The sequence below is a fragment of the Uloborus diversus genome, chromosome 9 (assembly GCF_026930045.1).
Source record: "Uloborus diversus isolate 005 chromosome 9, Udiv.v.3.1, whole genome shotgun sequence".
NCBI classification, from domain to species: Eukaryota; Metazoa; Arthropoda; class Arachnida; order Araneae; family Uloboridae; genus Uloborus; species Uloborus diversus.
This window is the reverse complement of record NC_072739.1, coordinates 69,142,225-69,165,381: the sequence shown is the minus strand read 5'-3', so window position 1 is coordinate 69,165,381 and position 23,157 is coordinate 69,142,225. Positions and strand designations below refer to the sequence as shown.

General features: G+C 36.8%; 1 protein-coding gene across 1 annotated transcript in view; it reads left to right on the top strand.

Moving 5' to 3' along the window:
- LOC129230302 (uncharacterized) overlaps nucleotides 1–22,690 on the top strand; it is a 42,022-nt gene extending 19,332 nt beyond the window's left edge. Inside the window, exon 4 of the mRNA XM_054864700.1 lies at nucleotides 22,575–22,690. Coding sequence (XP_054720675.1) covers nucleotides 22,575–22,690 — 116 coding nt within the window. The remainder of the gene's footprint in view (nucleotides 1–22,574) is intronic.
- Nucleotides 22,691–23,157: the final 467 nt, after the last annotated feature.

Here is a 23,157-nt window from a genome sequence, read left to right as displayed (position 1 = left end):
CACAGTCATTTATATGTTTTTGTATCTTTGTGCAGATGAAGTTATTAATCCAGTACACGAGTTCCACAAAATAAAATTCAGATAGAGGAAGCTGAGAAAGTGCACAACATCATCGAAGAAACGAACAGTTTAAAGAAACGTTCCTATGTCCTCAAAAAATTTGACAAGGAATTTGAAGACTTTGTCTTCAATATCTAATGTATCTTCCAAATCTACAAAGATAAACTCAAAATAGAAGATATTGAGGGACCAACACTAAATTTTTTCACAGCGTGCCTTCGTTGAATTCACAAAATTCTCTTAGATTTTTTATCTGAGCTCATGGAGCATGTGATCACAGGGGAACCTGAGGTTGAAGTGCACCTAAACTTGAAGCAGGCAAGGTTGCCTTCAGTTATCGTCATCCCCGTTCACGACTTCTCGAAACCACTCAGAGAAACCCTGGAAGGTAAAGGTACCTTGAATTGGGACTGTTCTCGGGAGCTAGTTGGGCATCTAGCTCGATACATTAACAAATTCAAGCCATATCCCACAAAGCTTGAAAGGCAAAAGGTTTGCTTCGCCTTAGTGGAAGCCTATCGCCATTTAAAGACCGACCTTGGTCTGGGTATAGAAGGGTGCGAGCTGAAGCTCTTGAACAAGCTTAAGAAGATGCGGCAGGGAGATAACTCTGTTGAGGTGTCTACCGTGAGGGCATCTACAGCATCAAACAGAGCACATAAAAAGTTTTGCTCCTGACGGAAGGCAGGTGAAATAAACTGGGCACCTGACCATTTTCCTGGTGAAGATGAAGCAACCCCAGGATCTACATCTGAGGTGCTTGAGTGAAGAATTCGTCAAAAAAAAAAAAAAAAAAAAGGGACGAAAAGAAGATTACAACTCTGATGGACAACATTTTCTTTTAGAAGAGAGTTGATCAATAAAAATGTCCCCGTTTCTGAGATAAAGGAACTTTATTCTCTAATTTTCCATCCAAAACAGCAACATGATGAGTTCAAAAGATTGATTGCTATTGAGCTGTATTGCTTTTTTGACAATGCCTTCAAATTGGCCCCAAATTATTTTAATTATTGAAACAGAAAAAGATGTCTCCTTTTGAAGAGGAATTGTCAAATTACTTCCAAGGCAAAATCTAGGACATACCTCCCCCAGAAAAATTTGTCGCTGAAGCATACCTAGGAGTGTATGTGTTGCCGTACCTTTTCAAAGAGCCACTTTCTTCTTAACAGTAAGTGTTATTTGTTTCTTATATTTTGTAAATGTATCTTTCTTTTTTTGCACTTTCTCTTATCGTATTTACAAATTTACGTACTTACAAACTACAAAGGTTTAGTTTTTATACATTAAAGTTCTTTTTTTTTTTTTTTGTTCTGTGCCTATTTGACTCTCCGGAAACAAATTTTGTTTCATCAGTCTGCGGCAAATGTAAAGCCTCAAAAATAATCTGCAATATAAACCAACATTAGATTAATCATAAAATCTATGAGAGCCCTGAGAAATGTTTCAACATAAGGTGCTAAACTTAAAAATTATTAGTATCTGTATATCATTTCACAAAAAATATGATACGAAACATTGCTCCCAAAAATTTAAGATAATTTGTGCTTTTTTTTTTGTCTTCAACTAAGAAATAGTTGGCAGCTTTCTCAAGAATCTGCGGCGCTGGTCGCAGCGTCACACTGTTTCTGTTACCAGGCTTGTTTATATGACATTGTTAACAAAGTCTTAAAAGCATATTGGTCTTAAGCATCAAAGTTGCATTCAAATGAAATATGTTCCGTTTTTAACATACTTGTATTGGCCAAATTTCTCTCAAGCAATATTCGAAAATATCATTATCGTTTCGAAAATGTCTGATTATTTAATATCTCTCATATATCTTCAATCTTCAGAAACTTAAGTCTTTAAACCAGGGTTGGCAAGTTTTCCAGAGTCGGGTTTTATCCAGTTTTTACCGGTTGCCACAGGGAAAATGTCACAAAACTAGCAAAAATTGCCTAAAAATTCTAAAAAGTTGCAAAAAAAAAAGTATCTTTGAAAATAAAAAAAAGTTGCACAAATCATATTAAGACAAGCACTTAAAAACAAGTGCCGAAAATAGACATCTTACGATTTATTTGTTGAATTGAAGGTATCAATGGAAAAAAAAGAGCATATAGTAAAACCTGTCTACAAAGGTACTATTGAGACCTAAAAAAATATTCTTATAGGCCGGTTATCTTAATAGACAGCTTGATTATTCATGCTGATATTTTGCTGAGACCAATGAGAATATCGTTGCACACAGGTTTATTGTTATAGGCAATATCGTTATACAAAGGCTTCACTGTAATCAAGGTAACATTTAAACGATTTAACTTGAAAGAAAAAAATAAACTACCTTACATAAAGAAGCTTTTATGTAAGAGAGGTATTAGCAACTTTTTAAAGTAAAATATGTTTTTTAAATTAACACTTCTCCTGAAGACTGATCCGTCATTTCGTATTTTTCTAGGAAGACTGTGAAAATCCCACATTCGAATTTCCTTTTTCGGCAACATTTTTCCTATGAGAGGGCAGCACTATGCAGTTCAAATTTCGTAGGCTACGTTGTGTACCAAACGTCTCTTTTCTTTTTTTTTTTGAGGTCCTGCCAGCTCTCTGTGAAGGATGTCTCTCTCTCCTGCACCACGAGTGGTGAGCCGAGGATTATGGAAATTCTTTAAGAAAAAACGAGAGAAATAGGTCCTGGTCTCTTGACAAGGAAACAGAAAGTCAATCAACTTATCTTAATCCAGACCTGAGCGTGGCCGAAGATATACTTAAAAGATAAGGAAACGTTAAGAAGGAAAATGGGCTACCTATGAGTGGCGAATGGCTTTTTTAAACAAATATAGCAAGATGTCTAGTGCAAAAGCAGAAGTTTCCAGAGACTGCCCTGCAGTGTTCCCAGTGAATATTAACATCCTGCAGGCCTGGGTTATTAACGATCCATGTGAACTTCGCAGTACATGATGAACTGCGCGCCATTTTCTTAATAACGAACTTCCACGAACTGTTGCCTTCCGTACCATGCTCTTCATTATCATTTGTATTGTATTATAATACTCTAGATCATATTTCACTATTTTTACAGAATGCACTCTGCCGTAATAATTAACATGAAGTTTCCTAAATAAAGATTGTTCGGTAAGTCAATTTATTTGTTTTATTTACATTTGTCTGCGACTCTAACGCAACTTTATCCGTCCATGATGCATGTTCAAAGAGTGAGTAAATGGGATTCAGAGGGATATGCAAAACGCAAAATATCTGAGACACAAGTCTTAATCGGAAAGAAAATTGCAGCTTCAGGTGGTTTAAATGCTGCAATTGTTTCACAACCTAGTGCTGCCATCATACAACATTGTACAGATTGCTCTGATCATGCTGAGCTCCTAAATGACGTCAAAGATAAATTGAATACTTCAACAGACGTGGCTCCAAGGGAGGGGCAGGGGGGGCAATTGCCCCCCTGTCGGAAACGTCTTGCCCCCCCCCCCCCCCGTCGGGGAAAATTTAGTATTTCGTCGGGGAATCTGTTTGCTTTGGCGTTTATCGTAAATGATAAAAATTTTCTCATATATGAACTCGAAAAAAAAATTAGTAGAAAAAAGTAGAAGTATCTTTTATATATATATATATATATATATATATATATATATATATATATATATATATATATATATATATATATATATATATATATACATACATACATACATATATATAAAGGAAACAAAAAATAAATCCCCTTTGAGGCAAGGTTAGCCCGAGTCCGTATAACGTCGTCCAGATGGTGACAAAATATAGCTATTGCTTCGGGGGGGAAATGGTGTGTTTTGATCCTTGACATTTCTGTTTGTCGATGCAGAGTGTCGATGAGCTGGTTTTGACCTCAGGGTGTCCACTTAGACTAAAAGAGTACCCTCCCCGTCCCTGCAGAATGTAGTGGTGATTACCAGTCAGACCTAAGGCGTCGTCATCCGGTTACGAGATAAATACGTACCGAATGACAATAGCCGAGACGAGAGGAGAGGGGGGGGGGTGTCATGGGAGAAAAAACATGCTTCGGAGATTTTTGCTTTTCTATTACATTCGCTAAACAGCTCTTCATCAGCATGTCAAGTGTGCAGACGCAGACGCACTCATTGGTGCGTTTTAAAGTACTTTATTTTCACTCAGAAGTTACAAGTAAGTTATTACTATAGTTATTTACAACTTTTCTGATTATTGTTGGATTATTCTGCAACAAAACATATCGATGAGTAAACTATCCTTTTACCTCATACAAGGAAGTGTACTAAAGTAGATTTAATGTTTTAATTTTTTAGTGAAATGATGTCTTGTCGGCAAATGCTAAATGCAGGAAAAAAATTCTTTGGACTAATATAATAAAAGCAAATAGATGTTTAACATTTTAAATACATTTTTCTCAAAAACTTATATTGATCTTGTTTGTAGACTGCATAATAGTTTTGTTGGGAATGAAGAAGAAATGAGAATGATTTACTAAACATTGGGCTTGGCGAATCAACACACCAAACAATCATTGGATTATTAAACGTCGGGTTGGTGGCATCGGGCGTCGGGTTGGTAACATCGGGTTTGGGTTCTTTTTGAGAAAAATGTCTGGGGGAGGGGCGAACCTTTTGGAAAAGGCAAAATTAAAGAAATAAATAAATCATGTGTTAAAGCAATTGAAAACATACATTTTGCTTCCAAATTTATTTTCTTCAGATGTTATCATGTAGTCGAAACTCATGTTTCTAACTTTAAAGTAAAAGCTGCGCTTAGCCCAGACCGCTGTAATCATTTGATCGGACCAAGTCCAATTCAAAAGTCAACATTGCTCCTTCGAGATCGATCAAACCATCTTACAGACTGATAAAAGACTCAATCTTGTTTAAGTTTTTTTTTTTTTTTTTTTCAAGCTATATTCTATTTTTTTTATTACGCTTTTTTTTTTCCAAGTACTAAAATAGTGTAAAAAAGCAGTGCTGCGCAGTCAGAGTCGGACAGATTTTGGAGACAAAGAGTCTGAGTCGGCATTTGTAGGTTAAAAATTCCAAGAGTCGGAGTCATTTTCCTTCAATGCCTGTAACACTGCCAGTGATCGCGGGGTCGGAGTGAGAGTTGGAGTCGAACTGATTTTAAGGTAAAGGAGTCGGAGTTGAATTGTTTGTCGGTGAGTTGAAGGGGTGATTAAAAAACTAATTGTATCGAAAGCCAATGTGAGCAAGAAGCAATGAGTTGTCTTTTCGTTTCCCGCGCTGTATCTCTCTGTCGACTGCTGTCATTGGTTTTTCGAATCAAAAACAATTTTTACTGTGTATTATCTTAATTTTTGAAAGAGTTTATAACTTAAAAAAAGTTTTGTTTGCCTATTTCTGTCCTGATATTTTTGTAGTTCCAACTACATCTTATAAGGCTTCAAAATGCAGAATTTTATATCTATTTTTCAAAATTTCCTCCGGGGAAGAAATCCCCGGGCCCCCTACAATTGGGAATATTTTGTACTCCACTTAAAGGGGAGTCATGTGTCACTTTCTTGATAACATTTCCCCTCTTAAGGTCAATCTAACACAGGACATCAGGAAAAACACATTAAAACACGATCAACAAAAATTAAAGTATTGCTGTATGTATCAGATGAAAGAGACAGACATAGTAAAGGAGAAAAAAAAATTAAAAAAAAAGCCTCTCTCTCTCTCTTACACCACCGAGAGAAACGTTGTTAAAACTACAAAAGGGGTCCCATACCTAAAATAGCTTAGGGCCCCGTTAAATCCAGCCCTGAGTTTGAGTCGGCCATTTTCCCTCCGACTCCGTAGATCTGCAAAAATGGTCCATGTAGATAAGTTTTGAGGTAAGACTTTGAATTTGCATCCCCCCCCCTTAGTCTGGAAAGTGAATTAAAACTTGAAATTTGAAAGTATGACAGATTTCAACTGGCATGTTCAATAAAAAGTTTGAAACTAATGGTTATGCATTTTCGAATTATGAATGCTTCAAAAAATTTGAAAAATAAAAAAGTTAGGTATATAGTTAATTTAAAAAAAAGAAAAACCTTACAAAAGAGAAACTTGTGCAATTAATGTTAATTACTTTGATACTTAATAGGTTTGTTTATGGCGTAATATCGTCGGCACTATGCTGAACTACCGAATGTGAAAATTGGCTCTTTTCAGGAGAGCCGAAACAATATTTTTGTCCACCAGACGCTTTAGTTATTTTCAATGTTTTGATTTTTATAAATAACAGTAAATAAGTGTAAATCTTATTATTTGAAGTACAGTAAACTCTCGATTATCCACGAGCGGATTATACGCGAAAGTCTCAGAAAAAGAAAAAAAAATAGTTAACTTAATCCTTGTGGAGAAAATTTTTGTTCTTCAAAAACACGGATCTGAAATCAATTCGTCCCAGATTTTTTTTTCCCTTTCCCATGACAAGTGCTCCTTCTCAAAAAACGTGAAAGTCGTTATGCATTTTCATCAACTTCTCTTTGACACGTGCCTCAAGGGAAAGCGTTCAGCTGATTTCGGTAAAACACATGTGTTTACTGAAGACCCCTAGTTTATCCCCGAAGGAGCGTATGACATTATCCTTATCATCTGTTCCGATTGAGAAAGGTTAGGAAAACGCCTGCAGGTCTTCTGGGAATTCTCTGATGGGGGTGGTCTTTTTTGTTGTGGTCACTGCTTTCACTTCTGGGCTGTTGAATGTTTTAGGTTGACGGAAAGTTTCTACTCATGATTTAAATTTTAATTTATTCTAGTTCTGTAGAGCTTGAAATACAAATATTTTTTAATGCCGCATCTCTTTTAAACGTTTCACGTTTTATTTACAATGCAATCATTCTCAAGCAAAAGATAATTTCTGTCTTCTTTACCTCTGGTTTTAAACCTTTTTCGCATTATCCGCGACTTTCGTTATCCGCGGTATCTGGGCCCCTAATTCCGCGGATAATGGGGAGTGTACAGTAGTAATAGCCCTTTCTGAATACTACGGCAAACCATTGAATTTGAAAAACGAGATTCGCGATTTTTCACCTTCGTTTGTACCGAGTTTAGCATAGTGCAGATCATATTATCAAGTTTCGTTTTTTTTTTTTGGATTACACAAAACACACACACACACACATTACTTTCGTTTAGTACATTCAAAAACTTAGAACCAACGGTGAGCAGTTGAAGTCGGACTGATTTTGAGGCAAAGAAGTCGGAGTCAGGAGTCAAAGGTTTAAAAATTCAACAGTCGGAGTCGATCATTTTCCCTTAAAATCTGTAACTCTGCCAGTTTGGGTGGAATCAGAGTCGAAGGCTCTAAAATTCCCTGCGGAGTCGGTCATTTTTCTTCCGACTCCGCAGTCCTGCTTAGAACTGCTGGTGTGACTATTCATTTCAATAATTCTCGCTCACCACATTTTAACTTTTATTTTCTATTTCAAACACGCTTCGGCGGCCCACACATTTTCCTCCAAATAGCTGTGATTTGTACGATGATATTTTTAAAAATCTAGGAATGAAATATGTTTGCGTCCCCTATGAAACTATCATGATTATTCATCTGATTACCCCGGTTGCCCGCCGGCTCCATCCACCACCAGCTAGGCCTAATCGATGTAGAACTTTTATTACCATACAAATTAATTAAAAATCGTAAAAATTTGCACCTTTTCTAATTTTTTTAGCGCAAAATTTTTACCCGTTTCCAATTTCTATTTGTTATCAAATAAAATACTTGTAATGAGTTTTAGCAAACTGGGCTCTTCAAAAGATTTTCAATTTTTTCTCTTGATTCTGCTTTTGCGCTAGCAAAACTTAGTAGTTGTAATCGTTTTCCCTTTTCCATGCTTTCCCAAGTTATCCCGGAAAAATAATATAATGAAAGAAAATATAAATAAATTTAATTTTATACCTGTTCTGATTCGCGAGGTTCATCTAAATATAAAGCTAGGCATCGGACTCAAGTTTCTTCTGAATTTTTTAACTTAATATTAGTTACTCTTCTTTTGTTTACTTAAGATGTGATTTCTCTGCTCCCCAATAAATATTTTGAGCTAGTGGATGAGCACCGCTATAACCTTGAGCCCTGGAGTTTCCCTCCGTAAAATTTGTGTGTTTATAAGGTTTGATTACGGAAGACGGGGGGGGGGGGAGAGGAACCGTCAGTATCTTAATCGATCACTAACCCCATCACCCTAACGTTACCAAACATGACCTACAATTGCGTTTTCGATGCATCAATTTTAAAACTTTTTCGGGGGTGCACCTCGACTCTCACTCCCTATAAAATACCATTACAGATCGACGAAAATTTCGTTTATTGGACTTCAATTTCTTAAAATTCTTTGGGGGTGAGCACCCAAACCCTTCTCTCCATGAAATTACCGAAGATCATCTAAAATTGCGTTTTCAGAGCTACAATTTCGAAAATTTCCCGGGGGAGAACCCTCGGACCCCCCTCATTTCTACACGCACAACTAAATTCCTGTTGTTAAGTTTCTTTCCGTGCATAAAACTCTGTTGAACACACATTTATAATGTTTTTACATCATATTCATATTTTTCGTCAAATTCTAATTCTCAGACAGTTTTAGTTTATTGATCTCGCGATGACCCTGCTTAAAAGCCTAGTTTCATGTTTTTCATTTTAAATTTAATTTTTTTCCCTACATATTTCATTTTATCTATTTTAAAATTTTTATTTTTTGCTTTTAATTTTTATAGGGAATTCGTGTTCTTAGACGCAAAGAATGATTAAATTCTTTGTCATTTGAATTAGAGGGGGCAGAGCCTGATTACCGCTGGTGCATGTGGGGCACAGGCCCCTCCTCTTAGATTTCAGGGGGGCCTAAAATCCCCTTAATTTATCATGTTAATTAAAAATAAATGATGATTTCACTCAGAATCTAGAGTACAATGATATCATTGATAGTTTTGCAAATGCCAAAACAAGGAAAAAATCTATTTGTTTATAAAAATTCGCCTTAAAAGTGTGATCTCTTTGCAAATCAGAAAACCACTCCAAATTTAGTCTGTACTTACTATTCAAAGTTATATGATAGATCATTTTGGTATTTACGGTTTACTGCAACGGGCAAAGTTTAACCACATTTACATACTTATCGTAAACTACTAAATCTCTTCTACTTTTTAAATGTATATATTACAGTGATATGAGGTACCACCAAATTTAGTACGGTTGTGTAAAAACGCAAGTATCGAAATATTTTATTGTTTCAACATATAAAAAAAAAGCTGGAATGGGGGGAGGGAGGGGCGGCACAAAATGAATTTCCTGAAATAGAAATGTGCCCCATGTCTAGTGTCAGGATGATCAGGCTCTGGGGGGGGGGGGAATCTTGCAAACTAAAATTTGTCTATGCCCCCCTGTCGGGCAAGTTTGCCACCCTGTCGGGGACTTCCTAGCGCCACCACTGTACTTCAACAAATCGAGATGAAAAACTACAAATCTTAACTTTGGCTCCAAGTAGTTGGTCAATTAAAAAAGTAATGTCAGAGTTTTGTGTTTCTGAAAGAATGATTAAAACGGCGAGAAAGCTAAAAGCAGAATGTGGTGTGCTTGCCTTGCCAGCCAGAAAAAGGGGCTAAGTTTTTTCTGAAGTTGTTAAAAATCTAGTAGCTAGTGTTTTTTGGAGATGATGAGTTTAGCCGCATTTGCCCAGGAAAAAAGGATTATGTATCTGTTAGGATAGGAGGCGAGAAAAAAACACATGCAAAAGCGTCTTTTGCTTCGGAATTTGAAGGAGATGTTTATTTTATATCGTGAAAAATTTGGCTCCGAAGTAAGTTCTTCGAAATTTTGTGAACTTAGACCAAAGTCGTGCGTTACTGTTGGTTCATCTGGAATGCATACTATTTGTGTGTGCACTGCTCACAAGAACGTTAAGCTTTTGCTTTTAAGAAATTGAAAGATGATTATAAAGCAAGGGCGTATATAGGGGGGGGTTGAGGGGGCTCGCCCTCCCCCCCCCCCAAATCTGGAGAGATTTTTTTTATCAGCAATTATTATTTGGTTGTCGTTTATGTGTGCTCACAAATAATTAATTGAAAGAAAAAAGAATCATTTCGTTAACTTCGTTTTGTACCAATGTTGCGGCTAAAATCGCACTCAAATTTACGAAGGTGGTTTGACGGTGTGAGGTGCGTTTTCTTTTATCTTCATCAAAGCGGTTGGTCCCCTAAGGAGACTGCACTACTCCACTGCGTTTTACCTTTGCTCCCCCGGGGTCACGTCTCAGTTCTGAGTAACAAGTAAATTCACTCTTTCAAGAATACTGGAGAACGATGTCGTGATTTATTGACGGTACTTTGCTGTCAGCGGGGCTACAGCATGACTTCCTGTTCTATTTGCGCAAAGGAGATTTATTTTATATCTTAAGAGAAAAATGATAGGAAAGAGTGTGAGAAAGATTTTATGGGCTTTGAATTATTGTGCATAACGAGAATGACCGATATTGCTCACCGAAAATTCCACCACCACGTCCCACTCCAAAACAGGGAAGAAGGGGAGAAAAAGAGTTTAATAGAATTAAATTAGATTATTAATATCGAAGTTTCAGAAACTACCATTACTCTAGCATATTTTATTTTGAACCAAACATGTTTTGAGAAGAAAAGAAATAAACAACGACAACGTATGAAATACAGAAATTAAAAAAAAAAAATGCGTATACACATATCTTGATGCGAAAAAAAAAGTGAACTTTAGGATGAAAATAAATTTGAGATAAGATATATGAATACCTTTGTGCTGAAAAGTAAAGTTAGAAATAATAACGTCAAAAAGGACAAATTGCAGATTACTGCAGACACGTGTTTTGGCGTCATAAAAAACGCCTTTTTCAAAGCAAAAGAAATTAGCTTATGGATGAAAAGACATCCCACAAAAGACATTTGGTCTTCTTATACATAAGCTCAATTCTTTTGTATTGATAAACGGACTCTTTACAAGCAGCACTTGGGTTTCGTTCAAAGGTTGCAATTCTAGTAAAATATTTGTATTTAATACTAGTTTTCAAAAAGTGAAACGTTTAGTGCAAAGATGTCTGAATTGTGCACATGTTGAGAATGTGACGTTTAAAAAAGTACTTTAATAAAAATAACTTTCAATTTTACAAATGTTTAATAGTAAAAAGAAACATTTAGTTTTTAAATTTAAACATGTATTGTATTCATGCATAAAGATGATGGGTTCTCCTAGCGAAATTAGCTCTCATAGTACATACTTGCTATTTTCATCGAGGCACAAGAGTAAGTAGTAGCTCTTTTTAAATGCTAGACTGTTTTTGTAGCATTGTTAGGGCACCCAAGAAACAAAATAATGATAATAATTATTATAATAATAATAAATAAATAAATACATTTTCAAAAACTACATTCAAATTTTTAATTGAAAATAGTTTTGTAATGCTTCGGTAAAAATGTGAGGAAAAATTGAATCTCAACGCATATTGCTTAAGCACATAAGCAAAAGGGGGGGGGGGGAGCAGTGTAAAGTTATGGGAAACTTGTTTTTCTTTTTTGCTGACATAACTTATAAATAAGATGAGTTTCCAAAAATAAGGATAAAAAAAATTCACACTGGCAATTAGAAGCTTTCAAACAAGTAAGTTAAAAACCTTAAAACAACAATAACAAAAACTTAATATAACATTTAAACACATGAATTCAAAATTCAAGCAGAGATATTGAAACAGTTAAAAACATAGAACAATCACTCGTTAAAAAAAGTTTTTTTTCTTTTTTTTGAGGGGGGAGGATAGGGCAATCGAGTGGGGGTTAAGGGCTGATTTTTAAATGGGGAGGGGGCAAAATTTATAGATCCGGTTCCGGGCCTGCTTTTAACTAATTAATTCTCAAATACTTTAATTTGAGCAAAACATTTTTGATGTTATATTGACTGGTTTGTTTTTGTAGTCTCAACAAATAGTGTATTGTAAAAGTTTCTAATTTTTTTTTTCTATAACAGGAAGTTTTATTAAGGTGTGTAACTGCTAATTATATCGTTAATGCACCAACATGACCCTGTTGTGTAAACTAACTTTTTTCGAGTTTTGTGGCAGGAAGAGCAATTATTATATTTTTTCAAATTTTTAAGATTTACGACTATTGTCATTGGTGAGCGACATAATCTTACACGCGGTAGAGGCTAAATTGGTGCTCTTCGATTCAGCCTTCCTGCATCCTTTGGTTCACCAGTGCAGCCTTGGGCGACATGTGCATGTGTCGCCTAAAACGTTTTACATTACAAACACTGAGACATTAGTCCGAGAAATTTTTTATCATTTTTTCTCTACAAGGGGTCTTCCGAAATAGCGTCAAAGTCGTTAAGAGGCAATTATTAGTGGCTATCGAGTCTGCTTTGCGGCACGCGCCTGAAGGGAAAGAGCTTAAAGTGCTCATGTACTTTCTTACTTTTCTGATGACCCCTGGTTTTATACATTTTAAAGGGCATTTCTAATATAGCTTCGATTCGAAAAAGCTGTGGAGAAATAACTGGGCGACTGTCATCAGGAGCTTGTTTCGTTCAGTCTTATGTTTTTAGCTCGTGTGTTAATGTTAGCATATTTCTGTTTTTGGAATTTTCTTTTGCTATTAAGTCAACTCATTTCATAATGAAAAGACAAATGTCTATTCAGAACTTTTTTGCAAAAAAATAGATTGTTAATAGGCCTGTTAATTATTGTACTGAAGATAACGGTGCCACTGTCAATGTTTCTTCCTCTGTTGCAAATGAAATTGGGCCCGTTAATGATAGTACTGAAAATGACGGTGCCAGTGTCAATTCTTCTTGTATCGCAAATGACAGTATTGTTGATCCTAATCCTACCCCAGTTTCGGAGAAACCCAGCCCATTAACAAAAAATCTATATGATATTGGTAACTACTGTCAGAGCAATTCCGTTATTTCATTAACGAATGAAGAAAAAGTTTCGCTTATAGAAAATGTTTGGAAGCCTCAACCTGCACATAAATTTCCTAGTATTTCTTGTTCCGGATCAAACCAAAAAGAGATCCTTCCAAATTAAATGGCTTGAAGAATTTGAGTGGTTGGCGTACTCGGAAGAAAAATCCGGACCCTTCTGTAAATATTGCGTGATATTTTCACACTCCAAAAGTGTAGGAAATGGAGGTCTCCTGTCACTAAGTGACAGGAGCATTGTTAACACATGCTTTCAAGAATTTGAAAAAAGCAAAGGAAATGTTTCGAAAGCATAAAAATTTCAGCTAACACAAAGCATCAGTTTTGTGCGCTGAGAATACGAAATCAGTTGTAACTAAAAAGTCTGAGAGTATAATCAATCAAGTCAATACTCAAAGACGATTGGATGTTGAAAAAAACAGAAAAAGACTAATCCCTATAATACAAACCATAAGGTTTTGTGAGGGCAGCAAATAGCAATAAGAGGACATCGTGACGCTGGGCGAATAGAACTGGAAGAGCCAGAAAATAATGATGGAAATTTTCGATCTTTGCTGAGATATAGAGCAAAATGTGGTGATAATGACCTTAAAGATCACGAGCTTGTATACATGCTCTTTCCACAGGGGTGGAAAGAGCATGTATACAAGCTCTGTAATTCAAAATGAGCTTATCAATACGTTTGGTCAATTGATCCAAACTAAAATTGGAACTAATGTACGAAATTCAATTTATTATTCCGTTTTAGCCGATAAAACGACGGACATAAGTCAAATCGAGCAGTTTTCTCTTTGCGTGCGGTACGTTGAAGAAGAATCATACAAAATTAGAGAAGACTTTTTAACTTTTGTCCCCGTATATGATGTCAGTGGCAAAGGCTTAGCAAATAGTGTTAGAGACTTTGTCAAGTTTAGGGCTTGATTTAACGAAAATGTGAGGTCAAGGATATGATGGTGCTGCAGCGATGAAAGGACAATTCAGAGGCGTACAAGCTTCTATTAAAGAAACATTACCACTAGGCTTGTATACACATTGTTCTTCACATAGTTTAAACTTGTGTTTTTCAGACGCAAGTGATATTCCATCAATAAGAAATTGTATGGGAGTTATCAAAGAAGTCTGCGGGTTTTTTCACAAGTAAGCCAAAAGAACTGCCATTCTGAAGTCAACTATATCTGACTGTTGTCCTGAACAGAAAAAAAAGAAACTTATCTCACTTTGTGAAACACGATGGGTGGAAAGGCACGACTAAGTGATTTTATTTAAAGATAGTTTAGAACCAATTCTTCTCGCTCTTTCAAAAATTGAAGAAGAATCAAGTGACGCAGCTCCTTAAGCACATGCTTTAAGTAGTTCTTTGAGTCAATTTTAATTTATCGTGAATCTTTCAGTCTTGAGTCGGATGCTATCAACCACTCACAGCTTATCTGAAAAACTTCAAAACAAAAATATAGATCTTTCTCAGGGCATGGCAAATGTTAGCAGCGTCTTAGATCTACTATCGAAGCAAAGACTAGAAGCAAATGAGAACTTTAAAACCTTGTATGAAAAAGCAAAGGAAATCGCTGCAAAACTTGAGATTAGAGAAGAGGTTCCAAGAACTTTGTATGCAACATTCGTAATTTCGTAATGTATAGTTTTCTTACTAGTGAAATGTGAATTTGTTTGCTGCCATCAAATACCGAATTATATGTATAAGATACAGTTGCAATGGGTTTAATACAGTTCCTAACACTTAGAGACTTAGATAAATTAATTACTTAGATATTAATAGAAATAATGTAATCTAAGGGGGAAATACTAGCAGGGAAGTTGTACTTTTCTTTGTATGTTGCCTTCTTAATTTGTTAGTGTAGCTTTTTAATACATAGTTTTTTTACTAGTGAAATGTCAAATGTGAATTTGTTTGCGATTACGCCGCTGTAAAATACCGAATTATATGTATAAGAAACAGTTGCAATGCGTTTAATCCAGTTATTATATTTAAATAAATTAATTATTTCGGTTGGTTTGGTTTACTTATTTTTAATGGCGCAAGAGCCCTTGAGGGCTATACTGCGCCAAATGATTTTTTAGTTTAAAATTTATACATAAATAAAAAATCAGGGTATGATAAAAGTAAAAATGTTTTGGAGAGAAAGGTATAAACAACAGTAGTTTAAAACCAGTAATAAAAAACCTGTAAACATTAAAAACTTTTGAAAGAGTTTGAAACAATTGGTTGTCAAAGAACCTTCAGTAACAGGAAAAACGGATAAAGTTACATTTTGACGGCACAACCACTAAATTAAAAAGGAGAAGCCAATCTCCCAGAGGAAGGAGTATATATTGGGATGGGGTGGGTCCCCCAGCAACTCTTTCAGAGATGGATTAAAATTATTAAAATATTTAAAACGTATTTGGTTACAATTTGGGCAGTTGCATAAGATATGCAACACTGTCTGGTTGACTTTACATCTAATACAAATCGGAGCTGGTTCACGGCATAAGAGGTATTTATGGGTGAACCTGGTATGGCCGATGCGAAGACGAGTTAACGAAACTTGTTCTCTCCTGGTAAGTTGTAATGATTTGAAACCTTTAGTCGATGGCTGGATCGAATGTAATTTGTTTTGTGTTTCGAGATTCCAGGTCCGTTGCCAATGCGTGTTAAGACATTCAGATATTGCGTTTTTAATGTCAACTAAAGGGACACTGTCATCAACTAGGATATTTGCGTCTTTCGCAGCTGAATCAGCGGCTTCATTGCCGGCAATGCCTACGTGACCAGGGATCCAGCAAAAGAGTACATGAAAATTATTTTGTGTAAGACTTTTGTATAAATGATAAGACTGAATGACTATGGGATGGCTGTTATTGTTGCAGTGGGTGATTGCTTCCACTGAACTCTTTGAGTCAGTGTATATCACCCACTTTTTGTGAGCGGATTGGGTTATTGATTGTAGAGATATCAATATGGCTTTTATTTCTGCTGTAAAAACAGAGCAAGATGGGTGTGATTGTTCAGCGGTAACTTGACCATTTATTATTGCAGCAAAGCCGACCTGATCGTTTGCTTTTGATCCGTCAGTGAAAATGTCATGATAATCAGAATATTTGCATTTTGTATCATAAAATATTTGTTGGTAGGCTGTATTGGAGGTAGTCTCTTTAGAGAATTTAGCGAGGTCATTGATGGTAGATGGAACTACTTCACACCATGGTTCAATCAGTTTTATTGTATTGAGAGTATTAAAATCTGACAGTTGCAAATCTGAAAGCACCCGGCGCATTCGGATCCCGAATGTTGGGGTTGCAGAAGGACGATGAAGAAATAAGATAACATTAGATGGATAAAAATATGAAGGTGTAAAGGGTGATCACTATAAGGTTTTATTTTGAAGTAGAAGTTCAATGAAAGTTTGAGGCGTCTATTGTTTAAAGATTGTTCATGAGCAAGAATATGAAGACTGTTAATAGGTGAGGTTCGGAAAGCTCCTGTGCAGATGCGCAGTGCCTGATTGTGGATTGGATCTAGAAATTTCAGATAGCTTTTTGCCGTGGAGCCATAAATTTGGCATCCATAATCAAGTTTTGAACGTATTAGAGCCCTGTAGATTCTTAAGAGAGACTCTGTATCAGCACCCCAGGAAGTGTTCGATAAGACTTTAAGGATATTTAATTTTAGTAAACATTTCTTTTTTAACTCTTGTATATGCGGTATAAATTTGAGTTTGTTATCAAGTATAAGACCGAGGAATTTTCCTTGATCTTTTACAGCTATTGGTTGATTGTTAAGGAGAAGTATTGGATCAGGATGAAGACCTCTTTTACGGCAGAAGTGGATACAGAAAGTTTTTTGAACAGAGAAAGTAAAGCCATTTTCCTCCGCCCATTGTGTTACTTTATTGATAGCCATTTGAAGTTGCCTTTCAATGATACTCATGCTCGATGAAGAGAAAGATATTTGAAAGTCATCAACGAACATGGTACCTTTGACAGCGGGAGGCAGTTGTTCGATTAAGCTGTTGATTGCAATTACAAAAAGAGTTACGCTTAGTACGCTTCCCTGGGGAACTAATTCTTCTTGAATAAATGCATCTGAAAGAACAGACTTGACACGTACGCGAAAAATTCGGTCTCTTAGAAAATTAGAGAGAAAGATGGGTAGATTACCTCGTAACCCATACTCGTGAAGGGTTTTGAGGATCCCATACCTCCAGGTACGGTCATATGCTTTTTCAATGTCAAAAAATACGCTCACGAGATGTTTTCGTTTGAGAAATGCTTCTCTTATTGATGTTTTGAGAAGCAATAGGTTGTCTATTGTGCATCTACCACGCCTGAATCCACTTTGATATGGAGATAGCAGATGATGCGACTCCAAAATGTATATCAGCCTGGAGTTGACCATCCGTTCCATTATTTTACATAGGCAGCTAGTGAGAGCTATAGGTCTATAGCTCTCAGGTTTTTCAGATGGTTTATTGGGCTTAAGGATAGGAATTACTGTTGCTTGACACCAGGATTTTGGGAATCTGTGTTCCGAATAAATTCTATTGAAAAGATGCAGAATATGTTCTAAAGAGGACCTGCTTAGATGTTTTAACATACTATTGTGAATTTCGTCTGGACCTGGTGATGTGTTTTTTGATTTTTGTAAGGCAGCATTCAGTTCTTGAAGGGTGAATTTTGTGTTGTATTGATTAAAAATGTTTGAATTAAAATCTAGAACTTTTTGTTCTTTGCGTGATTTGATGGTTAAAAATTTTGAGCAATAGTTATTTGCACTGGAGACTTCTGCCAAATAAGTCCCCATGCAGTCAGCCACCTCTTTGTGATCGGATAAAATACGACCGTTATTCTCCAGAGTGGGTGCACAAGATATATTGTAGTTGCCAACGATTTTTTTTTATTTTACCCCATACGGTCTTTGATGGGGTGGACGTCGTGATTGTGCTGACATAGGTCTGCCACGAGTCCCGCTGGCTCTTCCGTCGAATCCTTCGAGCTTCAGCACGAGCTCGTTTAAGTGCCACGAGATTTTGTGTGGTTGGATAACGACGAAACGTATTCCATGCCTTTTTTTGCTTCTTATGAGCCTCCTGACAATAGAGGTTCCACCAAGGCTTAGGAAACTTGATCCTGCCTTTAGTGGTTTTTGGTATGGCAGCGTTAGCTGCGTTTAGGATAATGTCGGTTACTCGCTTTACCGCTACATCGATATCAATATCAGTTACGTCTTCTGATTTAATTTCTGCCAACTGGGTAAATGCTGCCCAATTAGCTCGATCAATGCGAAGTCGAGCTTGCTGATGCTGCTGATGGCCGCAGCGTCCAGTAGAGGTAATCCTGATCGGAAAGTGGCCACTGGAGTAGAGACCACCCTCCACCTGAAAATCCCAACGTGGCAGAAAAGAAGGTGAGCATATTACGAGATCGATGGCATGGTAAGATTGGGTAGAAAGATGAAAATAAGTGTGTTCACCGTTATTAAGGATGCAAAGATCATTGTCTTCAATAAAATTTTCTATTGTTAAACCTCTACTGTTGGAGTCTGGACTCCCCCAGAGAGGATTATGGCCATTGAAATCCCCCAAGATGACAAATGGGGGAGGAAGTTGATCAACCAGTGTCTGCAACTCCACGCTTCTTAAGTCATAAGAAGGTGGGATATACACAGAACAAACTGTGAACAGCGAGTGAAGGTGAACGCGCGCAGCTACTGCTTGCAGGGATGTGTTGATATTGAGTTGGCTAGATGCATAATCATTGTTGATCAGCAACGCCACTCCTCCACAACGACGGTCTCTTGACAAGCAGTCCTTGCGGTATACGTCAAAACCTTTCAACCTCGGTCTATCAGCAGGGGACAGAAATGTTTCTTGCAGACAAAATACGGCCGTTGGTGATATTCGACAAGATCCTTGATGTCCGTGACATTATGCGAGTAACTCTGACAATTCCAAGAAAGAATGCTCAGGGTCATGAAGAGAAAAGGAAGGAGAAACGGCCAGAAGAAGAAAAAACAGCTCAAGAAGGAAGATGGTCAGTCCACCTTTCATCGTCAGATGGCGGAAAATCTTCCAACTCGACATCCTCGTCCTTCTCTTGGGGGGGGGGGGAGGTTGTGTAAGTTTTTCAATTTGGGACTTGGTTAATTTTACTTTCTTGCTAGAAAGTAAAACGTCCTCTTTTTTAAAATTATAAAATTTTTGGGGCCTCTGTATAGAGACCAATTTTTGCGCGCGTTTGAATACGTTTCTTTTTTTCCACAGTTTTGTTTTGTTTTTGATCAGTTGGTTTTTTCGAAATTATTGTAGATGAGTAACTTGTACTCGGGATTTGCGTACTTACTATTTTAGTTTCGTTACTATTATTTTGTGGAGGCTTAGGGATATTGAGCTGTTTATTTTTTGATTTAGGAGAGTTAATTGATTTAGTGCTGGTTATTGTATTAATAATTTGAGGATCTGTTTGTGTGCTGGTAGAATTGAATACTTTTCTTACTGCTGCAGCATATGAAAGTCCGGCTGAAGGCGTACGAGACTGGACAATTTTTATGGCATCTGGATATGATATGTTCTGAGTGGTTTTGATTACTTGTATTTCCTTTTCGGAGAGCCAGTTTGGACATTTTCTAGAGTAGGACGGGTGATCTCCTTTGCAGTTCACACATTTATATTCCTTTTTGCATCATTGCTGTCGTGGCCAGGCTCAGCGCACCTGGCACAAGTTTCTGCACCACGGCATGACAGTCTGGAATGCCTAAAGCGCTGGCACTTAAAGCACCGTAGCGGGTTAGGAATATATGGTCAAACAGGGCAGGAGAGATAATCAGCTTTGACACGTGAAGGGAGGATATGCGTACTAAATGTTAGAATGATAAGTTTTGTATTCTGCATTTCGCCGTTGCGTTTGATAGTGATCCTCTTCACTCCACTTACGTGTTGATCTTTCATTTCCTCTAGGATTTCCTTCTCTGATGTGAATAAAAAATTTGGCTCCGAAATGATTCCCCTAGAAAAGTTTAATGTTGAATGTGCTGAGACTGTACAAAGATATGAGCCTAGTTGTTTTATAGCTAGAATAGTTTGAACTTGTTTAGGATGCTTTATTTCGACTAATAATTCGCCTGTACGTAGTTTTTTAACTGATTGGAACTCGCCCATAAGATTTATTAATGCCTTGTTAATTAAGAATGGGGATACAGCAGTGAATGTTAGATTTTCGTTCCTTTTGATAATGAAAAATTTTGCAGATGTAAGCGGTTCATTCTAACGCTCCCAACAAGGGGGAGAGGTATTTTTTTGTTGTCATCCATGGATTAACCTGGGAACTGAGGGGAAAAAATGGGGTCTAGCCCTTGTGTAGCCCCCCTTGCACAGGGGTAAGGCTTTTACACCAGGGGTTCGCCTGCTATCCCTGACGTCAACAATTTGAGGCACCGACTACCCCCGGTACCACGCAGCCACGGGCACGGTAGACACACCTCGGCTTAGGGGTTTTTGTCCGAATTTGGTAAGTGTGATGAGGGAAGGAAGGGAACAAAAAGTCCCTTCCCGCCGATATTCTGTTTGAGCAACTGGGGGTTCACTACTCTTCCCAAGAACTCGCCCCGAACTCACCACACCGCAAGCCCCCCCCCCCTTACACCACGACAAGGTAAACGGACACGGTGTAAATTGTAGAATTCAAATAAGTTAGAAAACACTATGAGGTAAGTAAAGTTAAAATTTATTTACATTGAAAAGGATTAGTAAAAATTAGGCTTGCGCCTTCAAAACACAACTGAAACTAACACATTTCGACCGATGCAATCTGTTTTTATCCTTTGCTGTTGCCAATTTCATTTTACAATATTTTACAGCAACGGCGCCCTCTTCTGAATTAATCTAACCGTGACAAACTCCCCCCGATGAACTTTAAGTTCATCTGCAAAGTTTTTTAAACACAATTATTAGTAAAACATAACATGAAACCATTGTTAGAAAAAACACATAAAATACAATTGAACACTTTAAAGTTAGTTTTAAAATTTCAGTCATTGAGTTCTAGTTTATATAGAAGCTGGGCAGGTCGTTTTAACAAGCCTGTAGATGTTTTTACGCAACATGATCTTATTTTTTCATCTCGACCTTTAAACAGTTCTATCACTCTCCCCATTTTCCACGAAGGTGAGGTTCGCGAGATCCACCTAAAAGAACAATGTCATCAATCTGAATACTTTGAGTGCGTATAGGTGACACTATATGGTTTGGTCTCAAAGATAATAAGTATTGTTCTTTCCATCTGCGCCAAAAATGCTCTACTAACGTCTGTTGGTATTTGACTCTTTTACGCAAATCACTGGAAGAGGAATTGCACGGATAATTTCTTGCAGGGAGTGAAATTAAGCGTCTTCCAATCAAGAGATGCGATGGAGTTAAAGGAGATGGTTCACTGGCATCTTCATGCACAAAAGTCAATGGTCTTGAATTTACGACAGCTTCAACTTCTGTTAGCACAGTATACATTTCTTCATACGATAAAAATGCCTTACCTAATATCTTCTTTAGACATGTTTTAACGGTTTGAACCATCCGTTCCCAAAAACCTCCCCATCAGGCTGCTAGAGGGGCGATATATTTCCATTGAATTCGCTCGCGACTGAAATAATCTTGAATTTTTGACTTATCAAGTTTACTCCACTGTTCTAATTCCTTTTCTGCTTTTTTGAATGTAGAAGCATTATCCGAATATATTATTCGAAACATTCCTCGCCGATTAATGAATCGCTTAAAAGCCAAAATAAAAGTATCTGTGTTGAGATTCAATACCAGTTCGAGATGTACTGCCCGGCTTGTAGCGCAAGTAAACAAGCAAATGTAAGCCTTTTGTGTTGCGTGTTTATCTTTTATATAAATTGGTCCTGCAAAATCTACTGCTGAAACTTCGAAAGCGCTGGTTTTCATGATACGATCTGCTGGTAAAGGAGCAGTAACTTCACAAAATGGTTTTGCACGATGTTTTCTACTAATTAAACACTTCTTAATGATACTTTTCGTAACTTTTGTCGCCTTTAGTATCCAGAATCGCCGTCTTAAGTTTGTTAGAGTTGCAGATAAGTCACCATGAGCAACTTTTTCGTGATTTTCATGGATTAATAGCTTTGTAATTTCATTGTTATTTGATAACAAAATGGGATGTTTTTCTTCTTCTGTTAAATTGGAAAATTGTAACCTTCCTCCTAATCTTATTATCCAAAAACGGGTTAAAGCATTTAATTTTCGAATTGTTTTCTAACTCTTCTCCCTTAATTAATGCTTTTTTTTCTGAAAAGAAAGCATGTTCTTGAGCATTCAAAATCCAGTAATTTTCAGCTTCATTAGTTTCATCAACGTTTAAAGAACCAACTCTTTTATCGTCATTTCGACAATTATAAATAAATCTTTTGATGTAAGCGGTTATTCGTAGAACCTTTCTGTAACTTCCGTAACGTTTTAAATCCAATAGATCTTCATTGACAGTGGCTAAGAATAAAACTTCTTGTTTTCGCATTTCCTTTCCTAAAGCTTCATCGCAGAAATTATCAACGGTTGCTGATTTTGGCCAATCTTAATTTTTTAACCATTTTGGACCAGTAAACCATGCTTCACATTTCATCAATTCAGATATACCCTTTCCTCTTGTTATTATATCCGAAACATTCATTCGGCCGGGGCAAAATTCCCACATGCTTGGATCTGTTAATGATTGAATTTCTCGAACTCTGTTCTCAATAAACGGTTTCCACTTAGTAGAAGAACATTTTATCCAACAAAGCGCAATGTTACTGTCGGTCCAACAATGATAACTGACTTTCGAATGGAATCTTTTAAAAATAGGCTTGATATGGGAAATTAAACGAGCTCCTATCAGCGCGGCAGTCAGTTCGAGTCTAGAATTGTTAGTTTTTTAAGGGGTGCAACTCTGCTTTTAGATGCAAGAAAGGATGTTTTGGTAATGTTATTTTCATCTGTGTAACGAATAAATATCACTGAACCATAAATTTTTGCACTGGCGTCAGTGAAACAGTGAACCTGTACGTTTCTTAAATTTTCAAATTTAGTCTGTCCGAAACAATGCCTGGGCATTTTCAAAGTATTGATTAATGACAATTCTTCATGCCATTTTTTCCATTCCTGAGCAATATCTTCGGGCAATTTCTCGTCCCAATGAACTCCA